Source organism: Rhagoletis zephyria, unplaced genomic scaffold (assembly GCF_001687245.7).
Source record: "Rhagoletis zephyria isolate East Lansing unplaced genomic scaffold, Rhagoletis_zephyria_1.1 Rzeph_scaffold_00601, whole genome shotgun sequence".
Lineage (NCBI taxonomy): Eukaryota > Metazoa > Arthropoda > Insecta > Diptera > Tephritidae > Rhagoletis > Rhagoletis zephyria.
Window position 1 is genome coordinate 151,256 of NW_016157685.1, and position 13,461 is coordinate 164,716.

Here is a 13,461-nt window from a genome sequence, read left to right on the forward strand (position 1 = left end):
TCTTCATCGAATGAGCGCCATAATACCAAATGAAAATTCGTTCGCTCAGCACTTTCGACCACAGTCGAAAATCGAATGCAAATCATAATAGGGGCCATAGTTTTATTCAGTTTAAAACAATAAAATACAGACCACATGAACAGATAACTATATAATAAGCAGTGAGCTTATGCAATAAAAAAGTTTACGGAAAGTAATTTAAATAAGTTCACATATTTTATAAAACATACAGTATTTTTGTATATAATTTGTAACCTTTTTATTTTCACATGAAATACACACTAAAGAAAAACACATCATTTCGTTAAATTACATTCGATTATGAAAATTAATTTCATTTGACTTTCTAAAAGTCCTAAAAACATAACAAACTACATTATTTGATTTGTTGCAAGGTAGATAAGTATGTATGTATGTAGTATACCATTTAAACAAGAGTTTTGTGTTTATCGTACAGTAATAAGTAAAAAGCTTTCTTTTTTGTAACATTATCTATATATGTAAAATTATTACGACAAAACGTGCCTTACCGTTCCAACCTATGTAGTAACATTCATATATGTATGTACTTGTATTTATGTTTGCATGTACAAACGCATGTTTTATATCGACTACATCAAGGCGAATTCATATAAGGTTATAGCGGCGCACAAAAAAAAACGACACTAACAAATTATAAGCAAAATGACCATCCAAACACAAGCTCATCATTTCGACCATCATCACAATTCGCCTTGAAGTCAGCTACTCTGGTAACACCACCTTATATGAATTTGCCTTGGACTACATATACATGATATAATAAATTAATATAACACTGTGACAGGAAATAAATTGTGAATGTTCCACCATTTATGATAGGTAAGTGCGAACAAAACCTTTAATATCTGCGCGACACATGGGACATTGACCGACGCCTGGCGCGCACTGTACGCAGGTGACTATAAGAAAAAAAATAACGTAATAAAAGGGAAATCAGCGCAACGAATCCCAGCAAAGCTCTTCAATAAGAATATGTAATTACCCAAATGTCCACATGGCAAAAATACTACGCCAACCTCCTCATCCAGACACACTTTGCATAAACGTGCGTCTTTCAGTTTTCGATTTTCTTCTTCCAGCGACAGCGTTCTACTTAACGATGGTTCAGTAGTTTTTTCGGTGCTTACAATTACACTTTTATCAGCATTAGCCGCCATTTGTATGTCATCATCAATATTTTCCGCATGCAATGAATTTGTTACTGCAGCTGAACAGCTGGGTGTATTCATTTCATTTACAAAATGCTGATTTTGAACATTATTCGCATTCAATGTTTCATCCATTATATTTATTAAACGTGATACATCTTGTTCCAAAGAAGCTCTCAAGCTTTCGGTGCACTGTCTGCTTGCATTTGATTCAGCATCTTCTGGATCACAAAATACTGCTTGTATTAGATCTTCAACTGTGTCATAAGGCCGTCCAACAGCCAAAAGTTGCCTTTGCGTTGCATTTCGTATTGAACCGCCATCGATACCTATTTCCAAGGCCTGTAGCACTGGTGCTGTACTCATAGCTTCATCAATTGTCATCTCGCTATGTAGCTGATGGCCACATTGTCGTGTCAACTCCTGCACATGCTGAATGTAACTTGCACCTTTCACTAGGCGCACGAATTGACATTGGGGAAACCTGTAGATACCATTCAAATAAAATTTGAATTAAATGCAATTTAAAGTTTTAAATTGAAATGAATTTACCACTTGGCATGTTCAAACCATGGATCATCTTCGCGTTGCCATGAGCGCAATCCAATATTACAATGAAAACAGCGCACTTGGTCGTCAACGTTCTGATAATAGAGGCCAGCTTGTGCTAACGCCTCGGGCTGTTGTATGTCTGGAATTGGCCAATCGGTGTATGTCCGGAGCCGCGAGTCTAATGAGGAAAATTTTGGCTTTTTCGGTGGAGAAATCTGTTGTATGCCCAAATCACGTATGCCATTGCTTGACATCTCTATGTGTGGACCCAATTGCACGCGTGGGCATTCGGGAAAGAAGCGTTTGTGCTCCTCAAAGGCGTCGTCTTGTTCCTCCCACTTAGCAATTATGCCTTTGCACCAGGCACATTTTACTTGATCCGAACGGTTTAAATAGTAAAAACCTGCTTTTGCCAGCGATTGCGGTGAGATATTGGGATTCTAGGTTAGATGAGCAGAGTATAATATTAAAGGAAAACTTCATAGAACATAATAAATTAATTAACACTGCGCATTTCAATGGATAAACAAACACACAAATATGTAGTTTTTCACTAATGAGTAAACTAAATATAGTACACTGATATTTCAACACAGTTGATAATTTTCTTTATTTAAAGATGAATGACACACAGCGCGTTTCTATTACATTACTTACAGGCCAGTTTTTAAACGTCGCCAACCTTTTCCATTCTAGTAAATAATCACTTTCATCAACAGTCTCTTCCATCTTAATCCAAATATTTTACTTTTCTAAATAAAAATCCAAATTTTAGGAGTAGGAATGTGAAATACCACAAACGAATTAAGGTACTCACCTTCGAAGCAACCGATTCGGTGCTATTCGCAAGTACGAATGTGGGTGTTAATATAATAATTAAGCCTATATATTGGAATTAGCATCTTTTTTGCTTAATTCATATAAGCAAATGGATGAAATAGTAAATTTTGCTACACAAATTTCACATTGTATTAACAAGGTCTAATTATTGGATACAAGTACTCGATCTACTTGATACCGCGTTATTTTCTCATCACGCATCACTATTTTAGGAGTCCGAAGTGTTGCTTTTCGTATCAAAAGTAAAATTTCTGCGCACTTGATGAAATTATCAAATCTGTTGCGGAATTTTAATTTTTATTAGAAAGCTGATTTCTACTTAAATTATGTAATACAATCCCGAACTATTTAAAACTAAATTTTAACTTTTGTTGTGAAGTTGGAGACAAATCTTCGTCGTGAACTTCGTGCTGGCAACTCTGTTTCCGACAGTTACAACTTGGCGTATTCGCAAAAAAGTGCGCGCTAGGCAGTGAAAATTTGCAATTATACATTTTATTTTAGTGAAATATAAGCTTTAAAAACTGTTTAAATGAAAGTGTGTGTTATAAGTATGATCGGCTAGTGAATTTTAGTGCGCATAATTAAATATTTAACATCAAAGCCTTGCAAACGTGAAAGTGAGTGTGTGTCCAATTATTTGACGGAAATTCTGCATACTTCAGCCAACCGGAAATATGTGAAATCTGTGCAAATAATTTTCGGTGGTCCGTCAGCGGAACTTCTGGTTTTGTATCCGGCCCAGCGTTTTACGCTGGGTCATTTACTACACGTTTTTATTTAATGTTTTAACTATTACAACTACAACTTAAGCAATGTGCTATAAAGCAATACGGGCATTAACAACAGTAGCAAAGGTTAGTAGCTTTTCCGCCGTTTAATTGACCTCAAAAAGCCAGGTATGTAGCTTAATTCTTTTACAAAAGATTCTAATTGAAATTTATATAACTTCTTCAAACATTAAGCGATGTACATATTTGAAGATTTACAGGCTAACCTAATATTCACGGCTTGCGTTTTGATAAGTACGCCGTCGAATTTGTTTTTTTGCGTCACCCGAAATTGGTTTGCGTGCGTTTGCATTTGATGTCATTGAGCGAAACGTCAAATCAAAATGTCACGCAGAACAAAAATTGGAAATTGAGTTAGCTTCATACGCACGCCGTTCAATTTCAGTTGGTCTCATACAAGTTGTATGGCCATGATAAATTTTTGACAGTAAATTGGCGGCGTGCGTGAATATTAGGTTAGCCTGTTACATATTTTTTATTTATTTGTTTAATTGTTAAAAAACGGTATGTATTAAAATCAAAGCTGCAGTGAACATGAAAAACGAAAATGGTAAAAGTATATCGACTGCTGAGTGGAAGATCGACCTATCTCGGCAGCCAATTCGAAAACGCTCTATCTCAAATAACTTTTCAAGAACGCCCTATTTCAGAATTTTATTGAAAAACACCCTATCTCAGAGTTCGGTTCAAAAACGCCCTATCTTACTTCAAAATGTATTAAAAATGTGCTGATATAGGGCGTTTTTGAATCGGCAGCTGAGATAGGGCGTTTTTGAAACGAATTCTGAAATAGGGCGTTCTTGAAAAGTTTTTTTGGGATAGGGCGTTTTCGAACTGGCTGCCCAGATAGGTCGATTTTCCACTCAGCAGTCGATAGTACATATCTGTGTTCGTATAGAAAAGTAGCTTATGTCGAAAGGCGGCTTTAGTATAAATCGGCATTCGCAGCATACGATTGTGAATGACTCTGGCGTTGAGCCGTTGAAGAACTTTTGGCAAATAAACGTGCAAGAAATAGAGTTCCGATACTAGCAAGTCAATAATCTTATTAAGTCTCATCAAAAAATCTTTGTCGTTTAAAGAATAAAGGGAATGCCGCATTATACTAAAGCCAGCCTTTCGACCATAAGCTACTTTTCCATACGAACGTACTTCTGTATTTTAAAGTGTGCCTTTTACAATCATCAGTCGTTAAAAAGAATTTTGTCCGATTGATGTATCATATGTTTCCTTTTAAGTGAGTTTCGAGTTTAACATTAATATAAACAAGTAACCTTACGAGTTTTTTTTTTTTTTTTTTTTTTGGTAAAAGCAAAACTAGCACTAGCTGTTTAAAGCCGGTTTGAGCCATCATTAGCTGAAATGTGAACTTATTTAGTGATCTTTTTTAATACTAAATATCATCCCGGGCAACATCGAAGAGATGCGAATATGCTAATATGTACATATGTACATGATATCTACATCTATGTATAAATGTATATGTATAAGTGATCACTTTATGCACCTGCAGAGTTGGGTCAGCCAAGAAATTAAAAAAAACAAAAACACAAAAAAAAAACGAAAAACAGGAGTAGCGTGGTTGTTATGCTGAAATTTTAAAGTATAAATACATATGTGCATGTATGTAGTGCATCCCGATGAGTTTCGACCTTGAGGAAATTTCAACATTTTTAATGTATTTCTCTATGAGGTGTGTGTGTTATATGTACATGTTTATCTGCATATGCTAATTTTTAAGCTAACGGGCGTTTGGCAAGTTGCACAATGCTTATTATGATTAAACAAAAAGGAAAATTAATAGATAAAAGCAAGCAGAAAGACGATGCTGGTATTTTTGTATGCAAATTTCTAACATTGACTTACAAAATACCTGTCAAAATAAGTAAGTTCAGTTGAAATTCGGGACAAACACGTATGTATGTACATATGTGCATATATATGTACATGTCTGTATTTGTTTATGTAAAAGTTAAACAACAAATTTAAAGCATTTGGCACGCGAGTGGATTAATTTATATTTATAAATTTGTATTAAAACTAATATGCACATTAGACTGCATCACTCCCCATACAAAAAAAAAATCGGTACTGTTTTTCCATTGGAATTATAAAATCTATTATTTTTAAGACCTCCACCAAAATATTTCGGAACAATATAAAGATTTAAGCGAGCTGGACCGATTTGAAAATACCTCCAAAAATGGAGTTTTTTATGAATAAAAATAGTTTCTTAAAGATTTTTTTTGAAAAAATCCCCTCAAATGACAAAACGGTTTGTGCTTAAAAAATTTGCATAAAAATATTTTTAAAAAATTATAAAAAAATTTTGAACGGAATCGTAATAATAAGATTTTTGATGCTGTTTTTTAACTTTTTTTCAAAGATTGGTATAAGAAAAACTTGAATAACTGCACCTAAGCTCTTCCGATTTAGACTTGTGAGGTAGCATTGGAAAGGTACTTTCTCACCCTTTTTATTTCTTTGCTAATAAACTCATTCAAAGGATGAAAGAGAAAGGTAGGATGAACGAACATCATTCAAAGTTGAATAAGATGTGTTGGTATTTGAAAAAAAGAAACTTGAGACACGAATGACTTTTTTTGCAATATAAATAAAAATATTGGGAAAATACCTTTCTACCGAGATCCCATGAGTCTAAATCAGAATAGTTTTGGCCCTAAATCAATCGTTTCAATTTCGTAAATCAATCTTTCAAAAAAGTAAAAAAAAGCATTAAAAATCTCATTATTATCGATTCCGTTGAAAATAGTGAAGTCTTCTAAATGTAATACATTTTATAATCTGGTGGTGGTGGCATTTTTTTTTTGGTGACGCAGTCTAATGTACATACATACACTCTCCCTGCATAATATCATCAAATAAGTGTATGAAAACCTAGCCACCTTCCAATACGATGATTTTGTTGATGACCCTTGTATATTTTTTACTTTCTATCCTCTTTAGAAACTGGTCTATATCTTCGAACCAACATTTAATTTTACTGTAAATATGTATAAAAAAAAAACATAAAACTCGCTCCAAAATTAATGCCAAGCATTTTTTGGTATGCCCACTAAAAGAATTTTTTATTTTCTTCATAAATTATATTGACATTAATGTACAGCCAAGCTAATGCCCGCTTCTAAAGTAGCCGAAGATTGTGTTGTGTCACCTACGGAAAACTTTTTCGTACTCTTCTTCTGTCATTCAGTGCTTATAACGGGTATTACTAGATTTATTTAAGTGTGAAGTCATTGCATAATACTTCTGTGCCAATGAAAGTCTAAAGACATGCTTAAATGTGAAAAGAAGAAATATTTTATAAATAAAGCTGTAGTAAGCGAGATGGGAAGTCAATTATACGCGTAAGCACCACTAACTTAATTTACACGCAGCACGGCTTACTTGCCCGTAAAAAAACAAAAACCACAGCTTCAGTGTGTCTTTTATTGTATGAACTGTTAATTGTGGCAACATACGAGTATGTAGAAATTGTAACCTGTATCTTCTGGCGATCTTGCATGCCAGAAGCTATCCACTACACACCACGCCTAGCCAATCTTCAGCGGATCCACATATGTATGTACAACTACTGACGACACTCACTCACCGAACGATTTGGTGTGGCCCTTGAATATCGAAATATCTGCATAAATATGTACATATATAGTCGCGATGCTGAGATGTGTACAGAAACTACTCTTACTAAATTCACAGCTTGTATGTAGCATGTCACACTTTTGCTATAAAAGCAAAAGATATCTGCGCACAGTGGTTAGTCTTGAAATACGCGCGTGCGCCAAACGTACATAAAAGTAAAAAAAAGTGCATTTACCATTTTAAATAAAGGAAGAAAAACTCTTTCTTGTGTGAAAGCAGAGAACCGTTAAGAAAAAAACTACCAAATTCAAAATGCTGAAATTTATTTTGATCGCTTGCCTTTTAGTGCAATTCGTCGTAGCGGCGCCACTTGTAAGTGAATATACATACATATAAGTAGTACATTAATGCATACTCATAACTACATAAATAAATAAGCATGTAAGTAAAGAAAAATATGCTTGCTTGCTTAATATATCAGTATTTTTAAAAAATCCATTAATTGTGCTTTGGGCGGGAGATTCAAGTTCTGACGCATTTTTGACGTTTGGTCGAACGATCCACTTGGCATTTCTCCTGAGGGTTGCATTTGATGTTGCCGCAGTAGGCGCCAGAGCTGGAACTCGCTGTAAATGAAAAATTAATACAAAAAATTATTATTTTTTACTAATAATTCTAAAAAATATTCTATAAAAATAAAAAAATAACATTTCGCCCGTGCGAATTTCGTGTAAATATTTTTTTTTCAATTGAATTTATAAAATATGTTTTTTTGCTAAATATTCTAAAAGATCTTTCGTAAAAACAAAAAACGGGCTCTTTCACAATGTACGAAATTCAGTTAAAGTTGTTTTTTAGTTTCAATTTATAGATTTTTTTTGTAAAAGTATTCGTTTTGAGTTATTTATTTATTTTTAACTTCGATTAAACAATTTTAGTATCTTTAATTGAAAAACCAAATAACTATGCGTGCGTTTGAATTTAAATTTTTTGAATGATACATTGTAAATGCGCTGTGCCTTGCCTCGCAGCTTTAAACGATTTGTAAGGATTTTTTTTTTAAATTGCGTATTTTTTATTTATTTTTGCTATCAGTAACACTCTTTTCAACTTGTAAAAAGTATTTTTATTAATCTACATATATATTTATTGAAAATTTATTTTTGTTTTGTATTTAAGTCATATATTTTCGTGATTGTTACGAAAGTATTACAAAAATTTTGTGAAAAATAATTTTAATATATTTTTTTTGTTTGTTTTAAGTTTTTTATTTACTACTGGCCATTTCAAATTGCCACATGAGAAAGAGTGTAATTTATTCATAAAACATATTAATAAATATGCAAAAAATTTTTGTTGCAGCTGTTTATTAGAAATTATCGCGTTTTCGATGAAAAAAAGTTTAATTAATATTTTAATAAAGTTCTTGATTTTTAATGTTAAATTTATGAAATTATTTTATTTTGAAGATTTATAATAAAATTAATTGCCAAAAAAAGATTAGATGTTATGAAAATGTTAATGTAAAATTTTGTTTGTGACATTTGTTAATTTTATTAAACTTATAATTTTCAAAGAGAAAAGTCAACACAAAAGTTTCCAATTTAGAAAAAAAAAAAATTATTTGTACATCATTTTCGATAAAATTTAATAGCAAAAGAGCGAAATATTGATGTTTGTGAATTTTTTCATGAGATCTTTGTACATATGTAGACCAAATAATAATTAGAGATACAATAATGATCAGTTTTTTGAAATTTTACGTTTAGAAATAATTTTTATTTATTTGATATTATTTTGCTTGATTTCCGAAAAATTCAAAATACATATGTATGTATGTATTTCACTTTGCGAAAAATTTATTCCTAAACTTTTTTCTTACAATTTCAGTTTTATTATTAATCGTTTGCAAAAGAGTCATAAATAGATTCATACCAAAATTGCTATCTTCTCTAAGTTGAAATATTTCAACAAAAAAAGTTCTCTACTGCACTTGAGCTTTGCAGACAAACTAATGATAAAAACAAAATTTTTTTTACGAAAGTTCAGCTATACTCACAATATTTATCGCCACCAGAAGATGAACTGCCCAAATCCAATTGATTCCGTTGTATGCAAGAACGCTCATTGCACAAATTCGGGCAACACTTGCCACCAATGGCACTGCAATCGGTGTCTTGTTTGCATTTGGGCGTGCAGGTCAGCACCTTTGTTGATGAGGGGCAACCTACTAAGCAAAAAAACAGGGCAACAAATAAATAGAAGAGAAAACAAAAACACAGAAACACGACACAAAAGTCAAGGGAGTTCCCTTATTAGTTAAAGCTTAAAGGAAATTTATAAAAAATAGGCGATAAATGGACACATACTCTGCGCATTGCTCACTACTACGAGCGCCAAAAACAGCATTAACACAAACATTTGCATAGTTGCACCGCCTGCAAAAAAATGTAGCAAAGCGAGAAAAAATAGTCACTTCTTGTATGCAAATTTATTTTATTTTTTTCGATTAGCACTTCGACTCTTTTCTTTGCAAACGTCGAAATAACCAACTCACGTAAATTACCAAATAGTAGTTTTTTGTTATTGTTGCTGTTGTTAATGTTAAATACCGTCGATGCGTTGTGACGAAACATGTTGTTCACTGCGATGCTATTAAATGAAAACTACCTTAAAAGCGACACAAGCCCGACGTGTTTATATGTTTGTGCTCTGCAAATAATAACGTGGCTTGTTTTTTTTTCATTTTTTGCTTACTTTGGGATTTTATGATTATTATTTTTTTTTTTTTTGTAAGTAAGAAACCCTGCAAAAATCGCGACTACTCCATGCATGCATGTAAAGAGTACTCCCGAAGGACCAAGGAGTACTCCAAAATTAACCACAATTCATATAAAAAATATGGTCCAATTAACATTGCGATGTCCTAGCGCAGGACCATATACTCCATCTCTGCATTACATGAGAGTAGCACAAAACTACTCCTAACATACTCCAATGACATTGTCGTTATATTTTTTCGTTTGTACACGCTTTTGTTCTTCACTTCGCAGATGCTTTTTTTGAAATGAATAAAAACCAAAAACAAAAATTAAAAATTACATGTTGCCTCTGACGACATTCGAACCCGAACATGCTGGGAGCTAAGAACTAACAGCTAGCATCTCTACACGTTCAGCTACAGCCAGACATGCAAATGTACTTTCAAATGCTTAACTTCAATCACATTTCGTTAAAACACGAGCAGTGATCGATCGGGTAACAATAAGTTGGTGCAGAGGCACGAGTGGCTACAGCATGACAGAGGAGCACTTTTGTAAGTACTCCAATATACCACAAATAGACTACATGGTCCAACGATTTTTGCAGGGAACTGTGTAGTTACATATGTATGAATGTGTATAAGCAGTTACAAATGAATTAAATCAGTGTTGCCACAGTGTGTTTTTAGTTGCTACAAAATATCATCATAAATATTAGTGTGGTCCTTAAAATATCAGCATCCACGCAAACCAACAAAGACAAATATATCGAATTTTTTTTTCAAATGTAGCGATTTAAAAAAAAAATTACTTCCCCTAAATATATTTTTTTTATAAATTGAAATTTTCGTCGATGTCCCATGTCCATGCGGATGTTGATATTTTTTAAAGACCACCCTAATTCATACATACGTATGTATGTACATATATCCTAAGACACTGGAAACGATCAGATACGAATATCAAAAAGTTAAAATCATATACTAAGCTGTTCAGGCAATAAGCGCTTTTTATGCCTTCATCGCTCTATTCAGTTATAATTTTTATGTCGGCGGGAGCGCTGAATGCCTTAACACCAGAAAAGCTTGCTGTGAATTTCAAACTTCAGTTCAGAAACAAATTTTTTCAGAAATTAGGACTATGTTGTGGTACATTATTGTATATTTTCTTATATCCGCATTAGACTCAGGCCACTGAATCCATCTGATCTGATTTAGAGGGTCGTCATGAAAACACTTTATTGCAACAGAGGATTGTCAGGCGTACAATTTACCGTCATTTTCCCACCGAAATCATTCGATTTAGCGCCGTTGGACTATGAGGCATTCAAATGCGAATAAAGCTCAAACTCTGCAGCACCTCAAAATCAACGTTTGTCAAAGTTTGGCCAAGATATCGTTATGTCAATAGGTTGTCGAAAAAATTTCAAAACGAACAATGCTTGAAGGGATTGCTAGCGCATTACAGAGCAGCCGCTCTTGTCTTTACATATAAATAAATAAAATTATAGTTTAAATAACTAAAACCTCCTTATTATAATTGCCATTCGTACTGTCATCATATGTAACTTGAGAATAGAAATCGCTGCATCTTTTAGGCGCATCAATATTACATAGTTACATCGAGAGCTAATAAAAGGAAGGTAAGAAGGTTAAAAAAAAGGAAACGCATATCGTTGCTTTTAAGTTTAAACAGAAAGAAATGTCCCTTCGAAGACTCTTCCTGGCCACTTCCTAAAGTGTAATCAGAATTGGCCTGTATTGACCTGTGTGAGGGCAGAATGTTCTTCACTTAACAAACTAAAAAATAAATCACGAAATTTTTTAAAGAAGGAAATAATTAGCAGTGTAGATAAAAATTACCAAAACGGCAACGCTGTATTGAATACTTGGTACGTATTTACATACATACTACATATACATATGTACATCATATACTTGTTTGTAGGCTGGTCTACTCTTTGAAGCCATCAGAAGCAGCGTATCTTTTTGCAACTAATTGCGATTACTTGTTTTGAGATCTGTTTCGGTTATTTACATACAATACAGATATCAGAACGGATATATGTACATACAAACATACATACATACATATGTATGTATATCCAAGTATAATTATACCCCTCATAATTGTTTGATCAAAATTTCCTTAATTTAATCCGAGCCTAGACAGGCAAGCTGCACACTTGATTAGCGGTTCGGCCAATCCATTAGCGCCCGCTTCAATCAAAATTCAACCCCCATCATTCTCAGTTTAGTTTTCGATTCAGAACAACTTTATTTTCTTCTCGAGGGCCTTGTGCTTGCGGTTATAATTCGTTTGTAATATATTTATTTTTCATTTTAATTCATTAACTTTAAAGTATGGTTTGATTGCTTTTTAAGCCCCCATTATTCTTTCAAATAACCCATTTATTTATTTCTATGGAAATAGTTGTATCAGCCAGCAGAATAAATGGGGTACCTAGACCGTTAATCGCATTTGATTCAATCAATTGACTCAACCTTTTGATTGAAATGATTAGCGCTGTCCTGCTTCAATGCCAGTCGAATAGAGTGAGAGCACTCAGTACCAAGTGTTATATGGAAACAGCTGTAAAGATTCAACAACAACTCATCCTTCATATCTACCGCAAACTGCAGTCCCTTGTAGATTCGACTCTGTTTCAAATCAGCTCATCGGCCCCTTTTTTTTGGCGACGAGTATGTAGAGTTTAGGAGGCTTTGTAGGCCCATCCGAGAGCAAACACTGACCTACTGTAAACCACTCTGATGCCAAAAACTTTGCCTGAAAAAAACATCTAGCTGAGGTGGAATAGAGCTTTTCACTCATAGCTACAACACAATATAGCTCATTTTCAGAGAACTTTCGAGAAAATACATAGATGTCTTTGATACTTCTGTAAATAGTAAACGCCCCACTCCTTTTTTTATAGAAAAAAAAGTTTCTTTCGAAAAAGATTTTTAGACAGATTAGGTAAGACCAAGAAACCCTCTAAAAATTTGTGTCTCAGTTCTAAGGCACTGTTTGAGGTATTTTCATAAATAAAAATATTTTACGGTAGCATGCGATTTCTTATTTTAGCTAAGTCCATCATCTATGATAAAACCTAACAAATCGCTAGTGTCATAGCAAAGCTAGACTATCTTAAACCTCATTTTTCCACGGCAACGAAAGTCTAAGAATAATTCTCTTAACGAAACGTGTTCCAGACACATAAATCGATAGTCCCTTTACTTATTACGATAATCATTGACCCCGAAACCCATATCGCAGTCAGCCGAATTAAGTTAAAAATGCCGCGGTCATTTGAAACCTCGAAATCATAAAAGTCCTAATTTGTTCCCTATTTTTGAGTGTCAGCTTGAAAACCATAGGCCTTTTAATTCTTGCTTTCCCGGCTAAGTTTATTAACTTTCAAGCTCTCATGGTTTCCTAACCACTTATTTATGCGAAAGTCAGCCACTTGCCACCCTCCCTATTGCGTGAAAGTCATAAATTCTGTGACTCAAGCATTTTGAAAAAGTTGCTATCGGCATATGAATGTAGATAGAAAATGTGAGCTGTTGAGGGCAGAAGCCAGAACGGGTTTTTACTCTGAATTGAGAAATGTTCTTATTTTGTCCTTACGACACAGCATCGTGTCATGAAATTGTACATTTCCTAGCAAGTGATTTGAACTCGAGACTAACCTTTTTACTTAATTGTTTTTGCATATTGTGC

At 33.6% G+C, this 13,461-nt stretch overlaps 3 protein-coding genes across 6 annotated transcripts in view; 1 reads left to right on the top strand and 2 right to left on the bottom strand.

The window, feature by feature from the left end:
- Positions 1 to 107: 107 nt before the first annotated feature.
- On the bottom strand, positions 108 to 2,511 carry Diap2 (Death-associated inhibitor of apoptosis 2). The gene is made up of 4 exons (XM_017613027.1): positions 2,400 to 2,511; positions 1,743 to 2,182; positions 1,025 to 1,674; positions 108 to 941 (listed from the first exon to the last, which is right to left on the bottom strand). The coding sequence occupies exons 1-4, from the start codon at positions 2,469 to 2,471 to the stop codon at positions 853 to 855; spliced, it is 1,251 nt and encodes a 416-aa protein (XP_017468516.1). The 5' UTR covers positions 2,472 to 2,511; the 3' UTR covers positions 108 to 852.
- A 4,625-nt stretch (positions 2,512 to 7,136) lies between these two features.
- Positions 7,137 to 13,461, top strand: part of Cpr51A (Cuticular protein 51A) — an 11,925-nt gene continuing 5,600 nt past the window's right edge. The window contains exon 1 of the mRNA XM_017613031.1: positions 7,137 to 7,348. Within this exon, the coding sequence (XP_017468520.1) occupies positions 7,289 to 7,348 (60 nt within the window). The 5' untranslated portion in view covers positions 7,137 to 7,288. The remainder of the gene's footprint in view (positions 7,349 to 13,461) is intronic.
- LOC108360655 (uncharacterized) lies at positions 7,283 to 9,666 on the bottom strand. 4 transcript variants are annotated; one of them, XM_017613035.1, is made up of 4 exons: positions 9,543 to 9,666; positions 9,346 to 9,414; positions 9,036 to 9,203; positions 7,283 to 7,602 (listed from the first exon to the last, which is right to left on the bottom strand). In XM_017613035.1, exons 1-4 carry the CDS (start codon positions 9,610 to 9,612, stop codon positions 7,499 to 7,501), a joined length of 411 nt encoding a protein of 136 aa, XP_017468524.1. In that variant the 5' UTR covers positions 9,613 to 9,666; the 3' UTR covers positions 7,283 to 7,498. The 4 variants fall into 4 exon arrangements, with proteins under 4 accessions (XP_017468524.1, XP_017468523.1, XP_017468522.1 ...); XM_017613034.1 differs by having other exon boundaries at positions 9,036 to 9,206; XM_017613033.1 differs by having other exon boundaries at positions 9,534 to 9,656.

Excerpts from the sequence above, each read along its gene's own strand:
- Diap2 (XM_017613027.1), bottom strand. The coding sequence starts at position 2,471 with ATGGAAGAGACTGTTGATGAAAGTGATTATTTACTAGAATGGAAAAGG. Across the intron at positions 2,183-2,399 it reads CGACGTTTAAAAACTGGCCT|AATCCCAATATCTCACCGCA; the intron begins GTAAGTAATGTA and ends CATCTAACCTAG. Across the intron at positions 1,675-1,742 it reads TGGTTTGAACATGCCAAGTG|GTTTCCCCAATGTCAATTCG; the intron begins GTAAATTCATTT and ends TGGTATCTACAG.
- LOC108360655 (XM_017613032.1), bottom strand. The coding sequence starts at position 9,612 with ATGTTTCGTCACAACGCATCGACGGTATTTAACATTAACAACAGCAAC. Across the intron at positions 9,415-9,533 it reads ACTACTATTTGGTAATTTAC|GCGGTGCAACTATGCAAATG; the intron begins GTGAGTTGGTTA and ends ATTTTTTTGCAG. Across the intron at positions 9,207-9,345 it reads AGTAGTGAGCAATGCGCAGA|TAGGTTGCCCCTCATCAACA; the intron begins GTATGTGTCCAT and ends TTTTTTGCTTAG.